This window comes from Sorghum bicolor, chromosome 7 (assembly GCF_000003195.3).
Source record: "Sorghum bicolor cultivar BTx623 chromosome 7, Sorghum_bicolor_NCBIv3, whole genome shotgun sequence".
Classification (NCBI taxonomy): Eukaryota; Viridiplantae; Streptophyta; class Magnoliopsida; order Poales; family Poaceae; genus Sorghum; species Sorghum bicolor.
In genome coordinates this window covers 57,531,750-57,553,895 of record NC_012876.2, presented here as the reverse complement: position 1 = coordinate 57,553,895, position 22,146 = coordinate 57,531,750, and the positions used below count along the sequence as shown (strand labels likewise).

The window sequence follows — 22,146 nt, the reverse complement described above, 5'->3', positions numbered from 1 at the left end:
GCAAAAGGATACTTTTGTTCTGAAAGATCCGGACATCTAGGATTTATAATTAATATAATGAGAGGAAGAAGAAACAGCCCAAAAAGTGAGTCAAACGATCAAAATTGACCTGTTCTATAATATCTAATTACCTTGCTAACTACAGAATACAAGTCCAAATGGTAGGTAAGCTAGCTGATTGTAAACAAAAGGAAATAACAAATGGCAACCGTGCAGACATCAAGCGCCAGAATGAGACACTGGAGATGTCGTAAATTGTCCGTCTTTGAACGCGTGAATATACTGCTGAGGCAAGGAATGCTCGGCCTGCAACAGTTTAGCCACATGAGAGACTACTCAAGACCAGCGTATATATTTTACAAAAAAAAAGCAACTATGGTCTTCTTTCAATTCAACTTCTCCATATTCTCCCAGAATGGTTGTGTAAACTGTGGGTGGTGAAATATGAAGCTACAAAATATTGAGGGCCTTGAAAAACAGAAAACAGAAACCAAAGTGTCAGTTCAGTTAATTTTTTAGAAAGGGTGGCAAGAGCTTTACCACGATTTTATTAGATGATAGAAAAGAGAAAAGACAGAATTAAAATCAACTTTTGTTTGTTTGGCAGGGCTTCTCCAGCGGCTTCACGGGCCATTTTCTGCCAAACGAGATAAAATAAAATGGCTCCACCGATAAAGCCTCTAAAAACATGCTCTTACAGAGCTTTAGGGTGCAAAGGAGCCAAAAATGGCTCTCTCGGCTTCACATCATCCTATGTAAATTAGGCTGTTTTGCCAAACGATTTACTAAAACGGCTCTAACTCCATTGACAAAGCCGTTCGTGGAGCTAAAACCCCAAAAAACAGCTTCACTAGTGAAGTGGAGCCGTGCCAAACAAGACCTCATTTGTATCTTTGAAAGTAAAATAGGAGAGACTCAATAGCTAAATGAAAGAAGTCAGTAGAGTACTCACCCAATCACCGTCATTGTTTGCATCTGGAACAAGAGCATTGATTTCACTTGATTTAGCGGTTGTTATAGATGCCTCTAAAGATTCCTTGCTTAAGTAAAGTTGGCAGCCAGATGTGTTATCTATTGATATAGTCGGAACCGAGCCCTGTAGTATCATTGGAAAGCATAAGAAGATATTTGCATCAACTGATGCAAGTAAATATGATATCTTAATCACAGAGCATGGGAACGCTTCTATATATTTGTTTGGAAGAAAATCTACCTCACATTGGACCTCTGCACTGTTACAATTCACAATTTCACAAGCCGCTACAACCCCCTGAGAACAATACATGACAAGTTAATGAAGCAACAAGAATTCCCTGGAAGTATGAGTTGATTTGTCGACAGATGTACCTTGAACAAGACTCCTACTTTGGTGCACTTATCAATTGTTATGTTGTTCACTTTCCCTGCACAACAATGTCCACACATACGCCGGTTATTTTTTTTCTCTTAAAAGAATTAAGGTTGATTTGTAGCACTTTGGTGGGAAAGTACCTTTGACTTGCAGCACACAATCCTTGCATCCATATACATACACGGACTGTTTGGTATCACAATCTTCAATAATTAAGCTCTTGTTCCCAACATGATGCTCAACCACCCATCTGATAGAGAATGACATTAATCGAGTGAGCTTGTTTCATTGATGATTTATTCGCATTTCTGGATACGAAGGAACATAACAATTACTTGCGACCCATTTGGAGCTCCAATTTAGCAGGAGCTTTAGTTGAGCTAAAGGAAAGTGCATTGCGGGTTCCTTTTCCTTCAGCAGCTACAACACCTGTTTTATCTGTTCTATTTTTGCTCTTCATGTCATCAGTTACCTTCCTGAGGCCTGTATATATAACAAGAAGGCGTATATATAACAAGAAGGTGAAGGAGTAACTGTAACATAATTTTAGTGCATGAATTGGGCAGGTGTACGAGTTGTTCAACCGGAAATCAAATGAAAACTCATACTGAGCTGACCTTGTGTCACTGGTTTCCCAGAGCTGATTTCAGCAAATACTGCTGACATTCCCGATTTTGGTTGGGATGATGAGGCCGAAGACATGCAAAGAGATGTAGAAGGAGCGGAAGGGGCTGAAGGTGCCTTGTTGGTTATACTTCCTGGTGGTTGCCATACAGGACCCAATGGGTAATACCTCTTCACATAATCACGCAAATTGGGCACGTAAAGCTCTTTCAGGGCTTTAACCCACTCCACATGATCGGGGTCCTTATTTTTGTATTCCACAAGCACCTGTGATATCATTATCCAACACTAGTAAGATATATTAAATCTATATATACTTAGGAAATCAACTATACTGAAGTTAATCTCTGAGGGCACTCACAATGCAAGACTCTATGACAGAGTCCAAGACACTTAATTACATATTATTTATGGTATTTTGCTGATGTGGCAGCAGATTTATTGAAGAAAGAGGTAGAAAAAATAAGACTCCAAGTCTTATTTAGACTCTAAGTCCACATTGTTCGAAGTAATAAATAACTTTAGACTCTATGATAGAGTCTGCATTGTGAGTGCCCTGAATAAGCTAAGTTAGACATGGTGTTATGCTAGGTATGGTGCCATGGTGGTCCTTTTCAACTGTAAATTAACTCTGCATTTGTTTACATTTTATACAACATGTATTTTCCTAAATACAAATTTTAAGTATGGACAGACACAGGCCTTTGAGTTTCATATTTCCATTTTCATGGGAGCCTTGAGTTTTACTGTATTTTATATTACATTTTGCCTAGAACTTGGTGCCTGATAAGGATTCATTTCCTCCTTCGAGGCTTCGACCGCTAACCCCTTTACATATTGTCTAGGTGCATATCTAGAATGAAATTATTTTTAGAACAGAGGTACCATAGTATCATATTAGAAAAGTCACCAACTGTGAGTAATATACCTTATTGCTGTAGAACTCTGCCATTTGCCAGCTCTCTTCTACCTGAGCAATCGGAAGAGGCATACCTGAACAGATATACTCAATCCAGTTAGTCTCCCACTTTAGCAGCAGCAGAACATGTATTGGCATGTGTTTCTCCTCCATCACATAAATTTACCAAAAGGTTATAACGTGATAGTTGATACTTACCGCAACCTTTGCCGGTGTAACCAATCCATGCCAAAGCTGCCAGGCTACCGGCTGCTGCTTTTAGATGGTTGGCATATATCGATCTCGTCCCCTCCGCCAATGCGTTGGCCTCCAAGATCGTTTCATTCAGAGGCCCCATAAACATCGTCACTGACTCCATTGTTGGTTTCTACAAGTACCAAATCACAAGCATTGAAACAATTGAGCATCAACCACAAATGTATCAAATGCGCAAAAATACTTTTATTCCCCGTGTTAAGATTTCAGACTTGAGGGATAGGAAAGCTGAGACGAACAAGAGGCGCACCTGTGTCTGGTTGGTCCTGACAAGAAGGTCCTTCCCAACCAAGAACGCCTTCTCCACCAATCTCGTCACCTCGGCGACGTCGGTCCCGATCTTGCCGGCGGCCGCGGACACCCTGCCGAGCGCGCTGGCGACAAGATCGTCGAAGGCCACGATCGCCGGGTCCTGCGCTGATGCAGTAGTGTCGGACAGGCCGCCGCGCGCCCCGCCGCTGAGTGCCTCCAGCCGGGATACCGCTGCCTCCAGCCTGCCTATCAGGGCTTCTCCCATCATGGCGTTCGCGCGCGGGTGGGTGATAGATCGGTAGGAGGGGAGGAGTGCGGGGATGGGCAATGCAGGTAGGAACGAGGCGAAACTTGAGAGAGAGAGAATGGAGGAGCAACGGAGCAACGTCGCCACGGGAGCCCTTTGGAGGGGAGGGAGGGAATGGCGGAAGCTGATCTGAACCGCCGAGAGAGACGTGCCACTAGACATCTGTACATATGGGAACCCCACGGACATGCGGTGGAGAAGGGAGACAATCCTAACATAGGTTAGAAGAGAGGATCATGCAAAGTTTTTGCATTCTATAGTTGGATCAATGGTACACCGGTTGACATTGCACTGGAGAAGCCACTTCAATTATGAAAGACAACGCCAACTAGAATATGGCTCACCTCATCCAACAAACATAAGCTAGTCTTGAGTCTAGAAAAGTCTAAAATTATATTCTTTCTTAGAGCGCATATGGCTAGCAAAGCTGCTATGATGTCTAGTGTTGCTTGCTAGAGCACTTGCACTCAAAAGATTACTGGCTCTAAGGCTGTTGATGTCGTGCTCTATGCTCGTGTTGTCACCTCAGGTTTGGACATGGGCAACTGATAAAACCGCTAATAAATTTTTTTATAAAGGTTGAGAGCTAGAATTACATATAGTAAGATCTCTGAACCTGCTATTGTTGAGCAAACTAGCACACGACGCGTACTTTGTTGTGCGGCTTACACATGGCATATTTCTTACCCGGATACGCATGCTCGAGGATCACTCTCTATTATTCCTCATAAAAACCCAATTCCACTTCTTTTTGTTCACACACTGCTTTCCCCCTCACCACCTCCACTCCTCGGACTCTGTTAAATCACGGTGGCTGTAGTGAGGCGGATGCATGCATCCTCCATTGTCTAATAAAACAATGTGCATGATATGAGGATGCAACCTACACACCCACTCGCCTACTACCCGCACACCCTGCCCGTGCCGGCATACCCCCCCTCTCATTAGTGACAGCGACATCCTCCCCGCACCCCACCGGTTCCCATGCCCATACCACCCTCTGCGCATGGACATGGCGGGGCTAGGAAGGCCCTTCTCTCTCTCTCTCTCTTGCTCGCTCGCTCCTTTTGGATCGAGTTAGGGTTCTGGTGAGCTCTTCCTCTCCCGCAACTCTGGTAAACTATAGAATGGACGACCAGGGAGGCAGGTAGGCCAGACGGATAGTATAAATGGTTGATGGATGGCTTAGGGGAGCTAGCAGCGATAGAGGTGGTCGGGGCGAGAGAGGCTCGTTGGAGCTAGAGAAGATGGCAACGGCAGGCAAGAAGGGGAAGAGGGTGGCTGCCCCTGGTGCTAGGGCTGGCAAACCCTAGCTCCCGCAACAGGGTGGTGGGCGGCGGCGGGGCAAGAGCATCGAAAGCAAGGAATAAAAGACTAGTTTGTTTTTTTATTTTTGACAACCAAAATTATTTATTTCATGAATTGGAGTATGTAGGTAGAAAGTACATTTTTCAGCATATGCTGTAGTAATATCCTTTTTTAAATAAATGCAAAGATATGTAAGACTCTTACCTAGTATTAAGAAAAAGACACTTAAAGCATCTTCAGAAATTTGGTAAAACAACTATTTTTAGTAAAAAAGAAAAAAGTTATCCTCCAACAATGGTAAAAGTGCTCCTTAAAATTAAAAAGTTACCAAATATCCTTTTTAACTTATAGATTCTGAAAGTCGATAGAACTCCCTATCTCTCCTCTGTAGACCTGTCTTCACGGTGCTTCACGCGTGGGATTTTGTTATTGCCATGAGATATATTGTTGTCTTGATCTATTTTGCCACCACCCATTGTTTCGACCTGCTGCCTTTCTGCTCCGACGTTGCTGGTACGTTATCCTCCGTCCTTGTAGCTTTGTTTTAACGATTGTCGCCTTACGGTGGTATAGATGAATAGACAATGCATGGACAGGCGTCTAGGCCATTGCTACTGTGATTGTAGTAGGTATAGGTTGTGGTCCTAGGTGATGGTCGTTGGTACCAGCGACAATACGCATGAATAAGCTCCACACCGATCCAAAAATAAAATCAATGTAAAGATCTTACAAAGTAAAAAAAAAACCATCGACGAAGGACAAAGTATAAGGTCGGTATTTCTTTTGTTAACTTATTAAATGGATTAGTTTAGCAACTTAATCATACCAAACTATGCTCTTTTGTTTTAACCTCAAACTATGCTCACTGTAGTGGACCATGGCACGATGGAATGCAAACGAGCAAACCCCCTTGTCGGGCCTCTCTCACTTGTCACGTCCCACGGGAAGAGAGACGAGGGCGAAGCGCCAACCCCAACTGCCCAAGCCCACAGCCAGGGAGGGACAGGGACCTGGAGAGATCTGAATTCCCACCAGGCACCAGCACACTCCTGCCCGCTCCTCCCCGCCGATGGAGATCCCCACCGCTGTCATCCACCGCCTCCAGTCCTCGCTCCGCGAGGCCACCTTCGCCCCTCCTGTAGAAGACGCACCCGCCCCTCCCTTCCCCTCCGTCGCCGACGCCGTCGCGGCCTTCGACTCGGGCGCCGCTTCCGTCTCGGCGGAGCTCCGATGCGCGCGCTGCGGGGCCGCGGGAGGGCTCCTGCGCGGTGCGCGGTCTGCACTCTGCGCCTACTGCGGGTGCCCCAGGCGCGGGGAGGAGACCGAAGGCGGTGGAAGCGGCGGCATCGCCTTCCGTGACGGCGCGGCCTACCGGTGGCTGCTCGGCTCGCTTGGACTCGACGGATCCGTGAGCTTTCCTTCCTACATTTTTTGACGCTAAGAACCTGTAGATTCGATTCTTGTTGCTTAGGATTTGTGAGCTCTTCTTTCTAGCAAACCTGAGCCAGCATTTGGGAAAGAAGAGGATGCTATGCACCTGGAGAACTTCGAATATAGCTGTTTGCGGAATTGCTATTGCTTTTTTTTTTACTTATTATGCAGTGCTATTCCTAAGAAGTACAAGTACTTAGAGAAATGTCCGTTGCCAATGGGTCTGTATGAATAGTAGAGCATGTTTAGAAAATTTGATTTGCTCAGGATTCAAGCACCATGAAAGAAATACACTGCTAGGGTTTTGAGTTATGACACAAGCGCGATACAAAATAAGGCATTATAATGAGGCTGTAGACATGCTACATTAACCAGAGGTAGTAAAATTTGGACTTTCATATGCTTATAACTACTGCAGTAATCATCTTAGTGTTAGTGAATGCATTAACTCAATTTGCATATTATGATCTCTGTTTTCTTCAAGATGTTGCTGATGTAAGTTTAATTGGACGATATAACTATAACTTTTGTTTCCACTCTTCTTTGTAATTATTTATCTATTTTTGTTGATTGTTTGATCAAAAGGATTTATCTCCTTGGCAAATCCCACTTAAATTTTGGGTACACATTTGGGCACAACTTCACAGTTTCTGAGTAGAATGAAAGATTTACCTACTACTTTCCTTACTAAACAGGTATTTCATGTGCTCCCTCTTAGGCTCTGTTTGGCCTGGCCCAGGCTTTATTTTAACCATTTTCTACTGGCTGCCCACAGCAGCTGTTTTTTCTTTTATAAAAAAACTCGGCCTGCGAGGGATCATGACCGCCCCCTTGGGTATTGTGCTTAAGAAGGTCTTCTCGCATAGACCGAGAAAATCCCCGAACCCTCGCCCCATCCATACACAGGGAGACGTTACCCGTGAGAAGGGCCGATCTCTTTACCTGCACTTTGGCATGGGGCGAGCAAGGGGATTCTTTTACCCTCAGCCTGAAATTCGCTCCCATGGGAGTTCGAACTCAGGACCTGAGGGGTGCCGCCGGAACTTCTTAACCAGCTGGTCTAGCATCCTTTGGCGTTTTTTCTTTTATAGGAGTAGCTAGATAAAAATGGATGGTGCTTTGAATCCCAGGGATCCAAATATTCCACGCTGCCTCTGCTGTTTTGGCCGTTACTGCTGCTACTGCTAGGTGCTAGCCATTGAGGGAGTTTCGCCTAATTAAGATTGTACCACCGTGATTAGTGGGAGGGAGATACATTAGTGTACATATTTAGAAAGCTAATCAACGGTTAATTAAATTTGACCCAAACAATCTATGATTTCAGATACGCGCTCCCCCAGATTCCGAATGTCTTACTTACTTGCCCAATGATTCGCCTTTTTTTCCTCGGAAATTAATAATAGATTCTATAGTTCTCTAGAAAAATATAAAAGATTCTTGCGTTTAGAGTATATTACTACTAATAATGTGTGTCACTGCTGGGAAGGGTTTTAGATTAGGCAAGAGGTGGTTTTTGGCGACCGGGCAGTTTTGGATAGATTATTAAAGAATAATGTTGGTGATGCAAGTAGTATGAGACAAGTGACAGCATGGCCAATGGGTCCCAGGAGACAGTGAGTTATTGGGGAGCCCTGGAGTTAGGTGTGCATGCAATGCAGCATGGCCTCTCTGGAGGGGGGACCACTGGGCCAGGACGCCTGACCGGATGGTGGAGGGGATGGAGGCGAGTGTGGGTGGCCGGCGTGCGGATGGAGAGGGTGAGCTAGAAGGGGGCGAAAGGGAGGAGGCTGGGGTCGTCGCGTGGCTCGGCGCTGGCATCAGAGTTGGACGCGGCGGCCATGGTTGGTGAGATGGGCGAATGAATGAGTGGAGGTAGGGATTGGGTGGTGTGTGCGGACTGCGGATGAGGAGTGAGATGCTGGAGAGGTGCGGGCGGGTCGACTCAGAGGAGGAAGGAAGGCGGGGAAAGGTGGTGGAGAATTTTTGGACCCCCACCAAACTTGAACATGCTGAAATTCCCGCAGCCTCCTTGCGGCATTCTGCTTTCATAGGTGGAGCCCCATATAACAGTTGTATGGGATCTAAGATCTTCTATGATGTACTGGTACCAAAGTGAATTTGGTAGTTGAATATAAATCTGGCTTGATTTAACACAAAATCTTCACTTATATATCAAATTTTGTTTTTGTGTATGTATGACCAACATTGGATTTAGCACTGAATTGGATAGAAGTTTTTTTGGGTGTAGAGAATGCTTCATATTGTTGGATATCCATGCATACCTGCCTAACTGTTTGTTTATATTTGACTACTACATTCACATATAGTGCTTACTTGGTCACTCATTATGTATTCATTAATGTGTAAAAGCCATTTGTGGAATGCAAGCTCCATGCGGTTTAACAGACATTGATCTTGCATACATTGTAATTAGGGACTGATTTTAATAAGATTGAATCTTTCAGTATAACAGATCTATGGTGAATTTACGTGTATTGATATCATTGTCCTAGTTCTCTTTAAATTCAAAGTAGGCAGGAAACATAGTCTCGTTTCTGAAGTTAAATCCTGTATCTATTCATAGCTGATGGAAGATTTTTTTTCTTCTTCCCTTTTTCATTCAGGAGTTTGTAGAATTCGATACTGACACTACAGCTACGAATAAAAGCAAGGATGCACCACCACCAAACAGTGGAATGATCATATCTGATCTACTGGACTTAAAAATCACTTGCCTCCCTGAAAATAAGGAAACATCTGCAAGTTCCATAACAAAGGAGCAATCATCTTCTGTGGATACACTAAATTTATCTGCTGCTAACCTAGATTCATTTTATGTTGAAAGAAAAGAAGAGATGACTTCTGCTTCTCTTCCGCAAACTCATAATGTGGAGCAGGAAAAGAAAAGAACTGATAGCAAAAACCATGAATCTAGATTGGAGGTGCATGCTGCATCTAAAAGCTTAATTAGTTCTCGAAGAACAAATAAGATTGAAGCTACTCCAGCATTTGCAAGCTGGGATGCTGATTTTCAGTCTGCTAATTCAGAAAGTGCTGCCAAAAACTCCAAGCAACCTGATCTGTTTAAGAGTTCTTCTGAGGCCGAGTCTTTTAGTTTCCCAGCTTCAGAGACTGCCATTAAACCTGTAGTAGGTACTGAAAATAAAACAAATACAAGTGCCATCCTAGAACATCATTCAGAAGATTTGGCTTCAGCAAGTGGCACATTATTTGGTGATGATGATCTTTCTAATCAAAAGGTTGCCCAGCCTATCTTTGAGAGCAACAGTGCTCCTGAGTCCACTGAATCCTCTCTCCGCATGAATTTTGCTAAGCGCGATCAGTTACATGAAATGGATGATACTGGAGTCAATGATGATGAAGCTTTTGATGAATGGCAAGAATTTACAGCAAGTGGTAATCAGGGCAGCCTATCAAATGCAGGAGAACATATGGAGGAACCTTTAAAGAGAAATTCATCTGAAAAGGATGTAATAGATCCCTGGCCAGTAGGCAACAAGGAATCACCCAGTAATGGTATTGAAGACTCCTCTGAATGGCAAGCTTTTGCTTCTGTGTCTGGTCAAGGAAGAGATTTTGTGACATCTGTGGAACGATCAACAAGTGGCCATGGACTAAAATTGGTGAGACCAGTTGGAGTTGAAGAGACAATGATCAACATCTCGCATCAACATTCTTCAGAAATTAATCCTGTTGATCTGTGGCCTGTGGGCAATGTTGAAGCACAAAATGCTGCAGAAATGGTTAAGGAAACAAATAATGACAATTGGCAAGATTTTACTGCCACTGGTCAAGTCCAGGACACTTCGTTGAATCAAACTGGGGACATGATGGAGGTCCCAAAAGCCAGTCACAAAGAAACAGACATGGACTCATGGTTCATTGGAAATTTTGGGGAGCCAGCAAATACTGGTACCGTGAATGAAAATAACATGTTGGACGATTGGCAAGGTTTCACTGGTTCAGATCAAGCACAGCCAAATTCATCTAGCACCGGTGCAGAAATGACAAGTGTTCCATTTGAGCAGCATGATGGAAGTGTTTCTGTCCAATCGTGGGCAAATGCCAGCAGTAATGATGCCGCAAAAACATCCTCAACAAATATAGAAAGCGACACATTTGATGTTTGGCAAGATTTTGCTAAATTCGGTCATCTGCAAGAAAAAATGTCTAGTCTTGGGGGAGAACCGAGTAGTGTGTCACCTGAACCAGCTAAAGAAAATGATTCCTTAGATTTGTGGCTTACCAGCAACTTCAAGGAATCTAAAAGCATTGATGTTGTTGGGAGAACTAATGCCTCATCTGATGGATGGCAGGATTTTGCCAGTTTTGATCAAGCTCAGAGAAGTAATGAAATTCCTGTGGAAGGGCACCATGTGAAAGATCCTTCAGGGGCTGAAACTATGGACTTATGGGCCTCAAGTCATGCTAATGAAAAGAACCTTGAACAGATAAGTGGAAATAATGATCTATTCGATGACTGGCAAGATTTTCAAAACTCCCGTCCACAGCAAACCACCTTACAAGTTTCTTCAGATGCTTCATTATTTGATACTACCTCAGCATCAAGTCCTGATGCTTTTGGAGGGCTGGAATTTGGGAGTGTTTTGCAGTTAGCTTCATCCGAAAACTTAAAGGATAAAAAGGAGGCTTCTAATGAATCAAAAGCATTTCCATCTGATGACCACTTGAAAAGGTTAGTGATTTATGGATTATGATCATGTAAACCTGTTCACTTGAGGATATAATCTTACTGTTTATGGTATGGGAAGAACTGGGTAATCAATTATATACTTCTAATGATGTCCAATTGTTCAAACTATGTGGATTTTACCCAAGGACCAAGCTAGCCAAACTAGCAAACCTCAAAGTTTCCAGATTGTTCTGCCTAATTGGAGGGAATTACAATTTTCTTTAAAAAAGAAACATGTATAGTTCCTTTAAAATATGATAAGGCAAATATAACTGGTCTGTAGGACTTTGGAAATGGTACATGGTGCCATAAGCTCTCGTGCTTCTCTGAGCTTTGATCCCTATTTAGTTTTCCTGGCTTGATTAAACCTTAAGGTTTAGTTGAGTGCAGGGAATAACTATTGTAAAAAATAGTCCAAGCTAAGCCTGTCCTCAGAGGACTTGTTTACCCCACTCAGCTTTCTCATCCAGTATTGTACTCAGTACATGTCTAGTTATGTTGACCTTACCTTCCTTGGTCATTGAAATCATTTTCAGATGTGCTAGAACTAGGTGATTGTTTGCGAGATCTCTTTCATCATGCGATGTAATATAATGTTTATCTCAAATGATCCCGTTGTTAAATGTGTGCAGCACAAACGGAATGCAGCAGATGGGTGATGTTGATTCACTATCTTCATTATGGCCAACTAATAAACCAGAGCCTGCAAATACAAATGTGGAACAGTTGCTTGCTCAGATGCATGATCTGTCATTTATGCTCAAGGATGAACTTTCGGTCCCTGATAAACCCATCGATCACTCGAAACCCTGAAGTGACAACAGCAAAAATTGTGTTCTGTTACTATCAGCCAGGGAAGGTTGTTGTTGGAAGTCCAACCTTTTGGGTGCTGGACGAATTGCACCCAATATTCCTAAGTGGAGAAAACCTTCTTGTTCCAACAGTGTGCCTTTTATCAGAGCATTGGTCAGCAGAGGATTGTATTTGTTTTCTCTGTTGCTTCGCTGCATTGATCATCAGAGTCAGGTTGGTTCCTTGACTGTCCCTGAGTGAGGCTGAGAATCATGTTTTTGTCTGCCTCCACATGTATGTACCATTTTGCGGCCTGTATGATGTACAGAGTCGAACTGAGCTCCCCAATCAATGAATTCCGTTTCAGATTATTTATACATATAAGTTTGTTCTTGCGACTGGGCACTGGGCTGCCTTGTTTGTAACATCTTATTACAGTATCTGGTTGTTTGCAGCGATATCTTGTTGGCTTCCATTAATCCTGTAGTGCCACATATCGACCATCGTTATCAGTTCATGTGGTTGCCTGCGCCAATTCCCTAACACGGACAATTACTTTTTTTGGGTGAAAGGAGATCACCTTAGCTTTTTTTCCTCGAAGCAACCTCTGAAAAAAGCACAAAGTTCCTGCTATTGTATGCAGAAGAGAAGAGCTGACCCGGTCTATATATATAAAAAAAAGACGAAAAAAAACCATATATGAATGGCGTATTAAGGAAAATTCATGAAAATCTAAGTACAAGAGTCTAGATGACCAACCGGAATCAACCCACTAACAAACAACGGTAATACGACTGTTGTCGAGCTCGTCACGAACACTTGGCATACATCACCCAAAGCCCTCAATCCACATTGCCCATGCAAGACTATTCCTGACTGGGAGGAAGAGAGTGCATCATGTTATCATTATCGAGCTCTAATGAACCCCACATCCAAGAAACTCGGATTTCACTACCGCAAGCCACCTTGGGAGAGCAGGTGGCACTCGTAGAAGGTAGAACAAAAATACCCGAGGCATGGCCTCGTCGAAGAACCCAGTCTTGCACAAGCATCAAAATGTCCATACAGAGACTGACATCCACAAAGACTGTGCTATATCTCCTAGATGATGCCTCCATTGGGAACAAACGTCAAGCAATATTGTTGTAAAGGATCCAATGACCCAAAAGGGGGCAGGGGTTTAAATTGGGCTCTAAAACAAACTTAGGCTATGCAAACTCTCTAAAACCTTTTAGCATATTGGCTACTAACTTCTACAAAACCAATCTAATGCGTACTTAGGGCCAACATATTAATTATATCCTTAACAAATATTCGCTGTAAGAGTAAGGCCCTTAGAAAACCAAGTATGAACCCTAAGCTAAGCACACTAACACGAATCCTAGTTGTCACACAAGAAACTTGCAAACAAATAAAAATACAAGAACCAGATTTCTTTCCCCATGGTCTCGGATTGTTCCACAATCCCTACTCCACGTTCTATATTAATGATCTCGAAACTTCTTCTCAAGACCGATAAGTACTTGGATCTGCTTCACAACTACTCTATTAGGTTTGCGCCACATCTGTTCGCGGCAGTATCCCGGGTGGGCAGGAAGAGGACGCTCAGGGAAGCGTTGGCTTCAGACCGTTGGGCCAGGGACATTGTTGGCGCCTTAACTGTGCAGGTTCTTTGCCAATACTTGAAAGTCTGGGAGATTGCAAGAGACACGGTCCTGGATCAGACACGTTCGGACAGATTCGTCTGGAAGTGGTCAGCTGATGGCAAGTATTCAGCATCGTCGACGTATAGAGCTTTCTTCGCGGGCTCTACCGTTCTACTTGGAGCCAGAGAGTTGTGGAAGACACGAGCACCTCCAAAAGTTAAGTTCTTCAGGTGGCTCGCGTTCCATGGCCGCCTCTGGACGGCTGACAGAAGGAGGAGACACGGCCTCCAGGACTGCGATGCCTGCGTCCTCTGTGGGCAGGCGTCCGAGACAGTAGAGCACCTGTTCCTTGGCTGTGTTCTTGCCAGACAGGTCTGGTACTTGCTACTGTCCCCGCTGGGTCTGGCATCGTTGACGCCAGACGCTGATGTTAGGTTCGGCCATTGGTGGATACGACAGCGTAAACGGCTCGATGCACCGGCGCAACAACTCTTCGACTCCATGATCCTGCTCGTAGCTTGGGTTCTCTAGAAGGAAAGGAATTCGGTCACCTTCGAGCGCTCTCTGGTCAGCGACGCCACAAGCATTTGCAGGAAGGTGGCCAGTGAGGCGAATGAGTGGGCTTTGGCTGGGTTTCGGTCTGTTTCGGCAGCGGTTTCGGCTTGGTCGCTGTTTTTGTTCACAATATAGTTAGCCAGTTAGTTTGTTGTAACGCTGCGGCTCTGCGACTCAGGGTTCGGCGTTGGTGTCTCGCCTGCGTCTTCCCTTTTGTAACACGTGGTTACTTCCCTCTTAATGAAAAACGGGCTAATCACCCGATCGCGAAAAAACAACTACTCTATTAAGTGTTATTCGGTCGAGGTAGCAAACGTGTCTAAACATTGTAACAAAATATACATCTTATTTTTTGAAAGAGACTGGAGAGGTTTGCACCCCTACAGGTTAATTTATTGAAAGCTTAAAAGTTTACAGACGCAGAAACATAAAAAAAGGAAAACAAGTAAGCCTGACTAGCAAGGCCATCTAGGATACAAAGAAGTTAATAAAGAAAATACTCCTCAACACCGAGCAAATCCAAGCTAGGAGAGATTGTTTATCCATTGTTCAAAAGCCATTTGAATCCTTCTCCTAATTCTCAGAGAGAGGCAGCCCATCTCATTCCTGAAACTGTCTTTGCCATTTGCAGGCTTGGAGGGATTTGACGAAAGATCCAATCATTTCTGGCCTTCCATATTGTCCAGCACATTGTAATGATGATTTCCATTGAGAAGGGCAATCCTAATTGAGATCTTAATGAGTGTAGGATTTCGAAGGGATCTATCTCACTGTCGATGTGAAGACCAAGCCAGCCCCAGCATTGAGCTGCGAAGGGACATTCCAAGAAGAGGTGTAGGGAGGATTCATCTACTGATCCTGTGCATAAGACACAGTTATAATCCTGAAGCATCATATGCTTCCTTCTTAATAGTTCTCTTGTGCTTAGCTTGTCTTTGATTAACAGCCAGAAAAACACCTTGTGTTTGTTCTGACAGGAGGATTTCCATATCCATTTATGTACTGGGTGTATGTCCCCATGCCCCTTCAACTGCCTATATGCTCTTTTAACTTAGAAGATGTTCGAGTTCCAAATGTAGGACCAATTATCCTTCCCCATTGACCCTTGTATGTGCTGTAATAGCTGACCCAACTGCAACATTTGTGAGTGGGCCTGCTGAGATATTGGTAAGTGGAATAATGCATGAATTGGTGTTTGATTCTTTGCTTCCTGTAGGCTGATTTTCTTCTTTTTAGCAAAGGAGAATAACTCTGGGAATTTGAGAGAAAGGGGCATGTCCTCCCACAGGTCTTCCCAGAGATAACATGATTTCCCACTGTTAGCTTGCACCTTTGCTAAACCTTTGAATTTGTCCAAAAGCTTCAGGACATCTTTCCACCAAAATGACCCCTTCTTTGTGCCTCATGGTAGCCTACCATTATCATAGTACTTCTCCCATACTAGAGAGACCCAGGGGATATCTTCTCTGTTGAAAAACTTGTGCAGATTTTTGATCAGTAATGCCTCATTCTGTGTTTTAAGATCAATAACCCCCAGACCTCCTTCTCTCTTTTCCCTGCATACCATTTTCCAGGCCGCCTTAGGTCTTTGCTTTGCATTAACATCAGCCCCTCTCCATAGGCATATTTTCCTGAACTTATCAGTTCTTTCAATTACTGTTTGCTGCAAAAGGAAGGTGCTCATACAGTATGTGGGCAAGGCTGAAAATATTGAATTTGTGACTTCTAGTCTTCCTGCTTGATTCAAGAAGGTTGAGGTTGCAGCCAACCTTCTCTCACATCTATTAACTAACGGCGAGAAGTCAATCACCCTTGGTTTTGTCAGGCTTAGTGGAAGTCCAAGGTAGGTAAATGGGAGGCTTCCCTTTGCACAGTTAAAGGTTTGTGCTAAGTGGTTCAGTTTCTCCTGACCGATGTTGACAGGCACCATTACAGACTTGTTGTAATTAACTCTTAATCCAGTAGATTCACCAAAACTCTACAGCACAGCCTTGAGTGTCCATAACTGCTTACTACAAGCTTGCATCACTATGAGGGTATCGTCTACGTATTGCAGTATTGGGAAGTCATCAGTGTACCTCAGGGGTAAAGGCACCTCAAAAAGACCATGTTGCGTTGCCTTGTTCACTACCGACTGTAGTAGATCTGCTGCCAGCACAAATAACAGTGGTGATAGGGGGTCCCCCTGTCTAACTCCTCTTTTACAGTGGAAAACTTTCCCTGGAGTACCATTCAATATTACCGAGGAGGTCCCTGAATCCAGAATTGCCTTTATCCAGCTGATCCATCTCTGACTAAACCCTTTTGCTCTGAGAATCTCCAAAATAGCCCCATGCTCAATTCTGTCAAAAGCTTTCTCGAAGTCCAATTTTAATATGATGATTTCTCTTTTTGATTTGTGGCAATTGTGAATGTACTCCAGTGCCCATGCCAGACAGTCTTGTATGGTTCTGGTTTTGATGAAACCATATTGGTTTTTGTGAACCAGATCTCTGATCTTCCTTTGCAGTCTGTTTGCAAGCACTTTTGTTATTAGTTTGACTGAGGTGTTCAGGAGGGAGATCGGTCTGTAGTCAGATACTCTCAAAGGGCCATCCACTTTGGGGATTAGAGTGATGTGAGAATTGTTTATACTTTTGAGACAGATTTCACCCTCAAAGAACTTGTCACAGAGGTTATAGAAATCGTCCGCAACTAGGGGCCAGCAACACTTGAGAAACTCGTTTGTGAACCCATCCGGTCCAGGAGACTTATTATTAGGCAGCCTTGACACAATATCATCAATTTCTTCTTTTAAAAAGGGAGCTTGAAGTTGTTCAAGCTCATTGCTCGGTTGCATGAGGTCACTCAGGTTGAAGAGCATTTGACTAAACTCTGTATTTCCCATTCTATCTTTGAAAGCCTGCCAAAGGAGATCAGCTTTATGTTCATGACTATGCACATTATTTCCCCAGGCATCCTGAAGCACAGCAATTGAGTTCTTTCTGTGTCTGATTGTTGCATGGGCATGAAAGAATCTTGTTCGCGCATCACCTTCCTTCACCCACCTTATCTTTCCTCTCTGCATCCAATACTTTTTTTGCTGCTTTAGAAGACTGATTAATTTCTCTGTAATCAGCTCTCTGAAGTTCCATTCTAGCAAGGAAAGGTCTCTCAAGCTTTCAATTATCTCTAAGAAGTTCAGCACCGACTTAATACCCTTGATTGCAATAGCTAGTTTTGGTAGCTGTGACTTCCAAGTCTTCAGCTCTTTTCTGAGGTTTTTGAATTTGGCAGTTAGGCGTTTGGCAGGGTCAATAACGTTATCATGAGCCACCCACCCCCTAATTGCTACTTCGAGGAAATCCTCGTGGTCAATCCAATGGTTTTCAAACCTGAAGAAGTGGCTTTGAGGAATGTTGGTGCTAATATCTATTACACAAGGCCAATGATCCGAGACTTCCATCACTAGTGTTGTGACGATAGTATTGGGGAATTTTGCTGTCCAAGAAGTGGATGTAAACACCCAGTCAAGCCTTTCCAACAGAGGTGGAAACTGCTTATTGGTCCAAGTGTACCTTCTACCATGTAAAGGTATTTCAATCACTCCCAGCTTCTCAATTGCCTCATTGAAGCTAAAGATTTCATTGAGATCTGCACCATCTCTATTTCTGTCTTCAGGTTTGCGGATCAAGTTGAAATCCCCTACTATAATCCATTCAATATCTTCAGGCATTTGGATATCTTGGAACCAATCTAAGAACTCTCTTTTCCCAGCCGGTGTGCAAGGAGCATAAACTAAGGTCAGCACCCAAGATTCATTATTTAATTTTGAGGTAAATTCTAGTGAGATCGCAAACCTATTTCTGCTGATTGCTAGAGAAAGCAGAACTTTTCCATGCTACCAAAATGCCTCCCGATGCCCCAATTGAGGGTAGGAGTTCAAACGAATCAAATTCAATAGGGCAGAAGTTTCTGATGTAGCCAACATCAAACTGTTCTCTTTTGGTTTCTTGCAGACAGATGATTTCACTTTTGCTCTCAATGATTTTGTCCCTAATTGAGATCCATTTAGTTTCAGAGTTGAGCCCTCTTACATTCCAGCTCAGGATTTTCCAGTGCTTTTTTTGATTCATTTAAACCATGAAAAGGGCCGTCAAACAGGACATTGGTTGAGGAGAAGCCTCCTCAACCTCGATTCCCCATAACCAGATCAGATTAAACAGAAACCAGTAGAGGTTGTCAACCATCAAAAAGTTCAGACAAAGAGATTTCAGACATAGCCAAATAGTCATACAAGCGAAGGGATACATCCCGAAAAGACTAACAGAAAACAATATTAAGCAAATGATAGACATGTAGCAAAAGAGATAGCACAGATCAGCTTCTTCCACCCTTGGGTTAGTTCTCCTTGTCTTCATGGGCCCTCTTGTCCTCATCATCTTTGCTTTCCCCATCCTTCTTATTCTTCTTCTGTTTTTTCCCAATGGGATCTACCTTCTTCTTTGCGTTGCCATTGAGTCCCTGAAGATCTTCCTCTTTGAGCTGGCAGAGAGTTGACCCTATCTTCTTTAGTATGGGCTGGGGGATTGTTGGAGGCACAACACTGCAGCCCAGGCAGTTTTTTGCTTTGCAAGGACTCACTTTGAACCCATTTGATTGGGATCTGACTCTGGTACTACGCCTGACAACCGAGTCTATGATTGGTGTGGCTGTTTTCTCTTTTCTTGATCTTTTTTTGCTGGGGGAGCCCAGATCATTAGGCTGGTCCTCAGGGATCGCTTCCTCAATTTCTTGGGCCATTGAAGGCTCCAATTGCAACAGGGGACAATTGTTCTGGGCCATGGGCATTTGCTTCAGGTCGATCAGGTCCATAGACTCCCCTTCCTCCTGCATCAGCTTTGGAAAGTCAGTTTGCAGTAACTCCTTGGCCCAGCTCTGTTGGGCCGGCGCTTGCAGCATGGCTTTGAAGAAGCCCAACCATTTTGTTGGTATTTCAATGACCCAACTGTCCTTGTTTGCATTCATGGCATTCTTTTGTAGCAGTACCTTTAGGAGCTCCGGCGCCTTAGGCATTTCCAGATGAGGCTGGTTAAAGAAAAAAGTTCTGACCATTCCTAGTTGGATATTGTTTTGAAAGACCTGCCCAGCTTCCTCTGCAATGTGTTGTTGCCCCTGCAGCTGATGATCTGCCATGTCTAATTCCATCAAGTCCTCCTCTGGAATCTCATGGTGAAGGAAATTTTCTAGAGGGTGCTGAAGTGCAGGTATGTTGACTTGAACCTGTTGATCCAGGTTGTCTGCCACTTCTTCCAGGAGGAAGTCCTGCTGCTCGGCTGGTGCAGGCTGAGGCAAAATGAACTGCTCCTCTCCCTGCTCCTGATTCAGCCCTGGATGGAAGATGGCTTCCTGGGGGTCCTCCTCCTATGGGGCTAGATTCAGATCCTGTACAGCAATGATTGGTGGTTCATTCAGGTCCTGCTGGAGCGCCACAGGTGCCACATTCAGGTTTGGCTGCATTGCTGGTGGTTCTTCAGCTTGCACCAAGGCATGCAGTTCTTCAAGCCACCCCTTCCACTCATCTTGATGCTGCTCCTGGTGATCCACCTCCAGACCATTTCCCTGCCCCTCTGCCTCATTTTGTGCCACCTCCAATAGTCCCTGCTGCTCGTTCTGCTGACCATGTTCTGCTACTGGTGCTAGTACTTGCTGCCCCAACCCAAAGAAGTCATACATTGGTGGACCCATGTCAACCGGTGGAGGTGGAACAGGTTCTTCATCAGGTGGTCCAGCTCCTAAGTTCTCATGCTTCGGTATCTCACACTGAACAGTCCAGGATTCTCCCTCATGTCCTTCTGGGTCAGAGAACAAAACAAAATAGGGGATATCCTCCAGATCAACTACCCTGGCCTTGACAATCAATCTTGCAAGGTTACGTGGGTCATTATGCCATGTCACTGTTGTGGCATAAGGACCTAGAACCGTGTCAATGTGCTCCCTTTCCCAGTAATCCTTGGGCAACCCCATAAGCATAAGCCAGCACTCGTGGTTAAAGTAAACTCTTCTCCAGTTCCTTCCTTGATTATGACGCACAAAGGAGATAAAAACATCCCCGTAAGCATGTGGGCTATCAAGCACAAACCTATCTCTATCCTGCTCCAAATCAAATCTAACAAAGGCCTGCCCCAGATGTGTAGGCTGCACATCCACTATCCGAGTCCTCCTATACTGTTCCAAAAACTCCCTGAGGATTTCTTCAACCACTGGGAAATGCAAGTGATTACCAGGCAATGGAGAGATCGTCGCGATCGCTAGGTCTTCATTCCTTCGTGCCGGCCTTCTCCTTGCAACCGCCCTGACCATCATCGGCCTGTTCGGGATATCCTGCACCTGAAACCCTCGTGGCTTGAACGGCGTTGGGTCTGCGCGTTGGAACGCCATTGATTGGGACTGGTTTTGTGAGGGCGATTTGTGCAAGAAGGGCTGCAGTAGTGTGGTATCCTCCCAAGCAGAGTGGGGTTTTCTCTGCTCAGCTTGGGCTGCACTGTTAATGCCGGAAGGAGCGCAGTTAATGGCAGTGGAAGGCGAAGGGTTGCTCCTCTGTACACGGTCAGTAGCCTTAGCGAAGCACTGTCTCATGATTTGGTGGGGATCCTCCCTGTTGGGTCCATGTGTCATTGAGTCGGGCCACTGTACTACCACTGGGGCTGGCGTTGGCGAAGATTGCGAGATAACCTGGGTAAACTTGGCCCAAGCTGAGAAGGAGTTGAAAATTGGTGGGCCTGTTCGCTGTAGCCCAAGACTGAGGTCGGTTTCCAACGTAGTTGCACTGTTCTGCCCCAGAGCCTTTTTGCCATTTCGCTCAGAGCCCCTTGATCCACTACTGGCCAATGTTCCATTGCCCATACAATTGAGAGATATGTGCCCCCTCTGTCTGCATGCAAAGCATCTTATGGAAGATTTGCACATCTCTCTAGTATGGTCAGGCTCAAGACAGCGGGAGCAAATCCCGGCCTGCAGAGTGTATGAAGGATTTTTTGCAGGCGCCTTCCAGGAGCTGGTTGGTCTATGATTCAAATTGGCACCTAAGACAAAACTTGCCGGCCTAGCTTGATGAACATGACCAATCCGCTCGGCCCGATTACCCCGGCTAATCGGCGCTTTCTCAGGGAAAACCAGTCTCTCGAAAACACTCTTGCTCTTGGATGAACTAACTTGACTGTTTGGAGGCCTATTCCCAACCGGGATAGAATTGGCTCCAGTTAATACATTTTTCTTAACGGCATCAGCAAAAGAGAAAGAGAAATCCTTCCTAACCCAGCTTTTCCTTGGATGAATTCCTTTTCTGCTTGCAGATGTCTAGGAAGCTTCTTCTTCGTTGCGGAACAGATTCCACTCCCTAACCCAATTAGGCCCTCCATTGCTCCAAAGGTGGAAGAAGACTTTGAAAAAGGCGCACTCAAAAGAACGCAGCTTAAGAATATGAAAACCAACTGAACTCGAAAACACCGAAAACTTGAAAACTCTATCAGCTAGGCAACAGACCGAGAAACTGGTCAGTTGTGACTCAGAGATTTATATAATGGCCATTCCGTATGTTTCAATACATCTTGCAGTCGAACTCTATATCATGATTAGATGCACACTATTCTTACCATAGCCTTATCAAAAGTAAAATAGGATGGTTGAAGAGCATTTTTTTTAAAAAAAATTAATCAGATATAGATATAGAATTATGTCCACACGTATCCAAACAACTTGATGCACGGTGACGCGACAGGGGCCAACGGGAGCCAAACCCTCTACAAAAGGTAGGACTGAAAGAAGCTAGAGACCTGCATTTAACGTATTGACTGAAACATCCATGTCTAGTTTGAACGCACGCTTTATCGACCAGAACAAAACAATGCCGAAGTGGATCAAACCGTTGCAAAGTAAATGGCTAATTGGCTAAATGCGCGATTAAGATATTAACCTCTGTCTCTGACGATATACTTATATATTACATATAGG

General features: G+C 44.3%; 2 protein-coding genes across 2 annotated transcripts; one reads left to right on the top strand and one right to left on the bottom strand.

The window, feature by feature from the left end:
* On the bottom strand, positions 13–3,853 carry LOC8080631 (cyclase-associated protein 1). Its single transcript, XM_002444397.2, has 10 exons — positions 3,400–3,853; positions 3,093–3,261; positions 2,904–2,968; positions 1,969–2,242; positions 1,687–1,834; positions 1,492–1,601; positions 1,348–1,403; positions 1,214–1,270; positions 953–1,096; positions 13–306 (listed from the first exon to the last, which is right to left on the bottom strand). The coding sequence occupies exons 1-10, from the start codon at positions 3,667–3,669 to the stop codon at positions 220–222; spliced, it is 1,380 nt and encodes a 459-aa protein (XP_002444442.1). The 5' UTR covers positions 3,670–3,853; the 3' UTR covers positions 13–219.
* On the top strand, positions 5,951–12,426 carry LOC8080630. Its single transcript, XM_002445544.2, has 3 exons — positions 5,951–6,424; positions 9,072–11,164; positions 11,794–12,426. The coding sequence occupies exons 1-3, from the start codon at positions 6,086–6,088 to the stop codon at positions 11,972–11,974; spliced, it is 2,613 nt and encodes an 870-aa protein (XP_002445589.1). The 5' UTR covers positions 5,951–6,085; the 3' UTR covers positions 11,975–12,426.

Excerpts from the sequence above, each read along its gene's own strand:
- LOC8080630 (XM_002445544.2), top strand. The coding sequence starts at position 6,086 with ATGGAGATCCCCACCGCTGTCATCCACCGCCTCCAGTCCTCGCTCCGC. Across the intron at positions 6,425-9,071 it reads CGCTTGGACTCGACGGATCC|GAGTTTGTAGAATTCGATAC; the intron begins GTGAGCTTTCCT and ends TTTTTCATTCAG. Across the intron at positions 11,165-11,793 it reads TCTGATGACCACTTGAAAAG|CACAAACGGAATGCAGCAGA; the intron begins GTTAGTGATTTA and ends AAATGTGTGCAG.
- LOC8080631 (XM_002444397.2), bottom strand. The coding sequence starts at position 3,669 with ATGATGGGAGAAGCCCTGATAGGCAGGCTGGAGGCAGCGGTATCCCGG. Across the intron at positions 2,969-3,092 it reads TTACACCGGCAAAGGTTGCG|GTATGCCTCTTCCGATTGCT; the intron begins GTAAGTATCAAC and ends ATATCTGTTCAG. Across the intron at positions 1,602-1,686 it reads GAGCTCCAAATGGGTCGCAA|ATGGGTGGTTGAGCATCATG; the intron begins GTAATTGTTATG and ends ATTCTCTATCAG.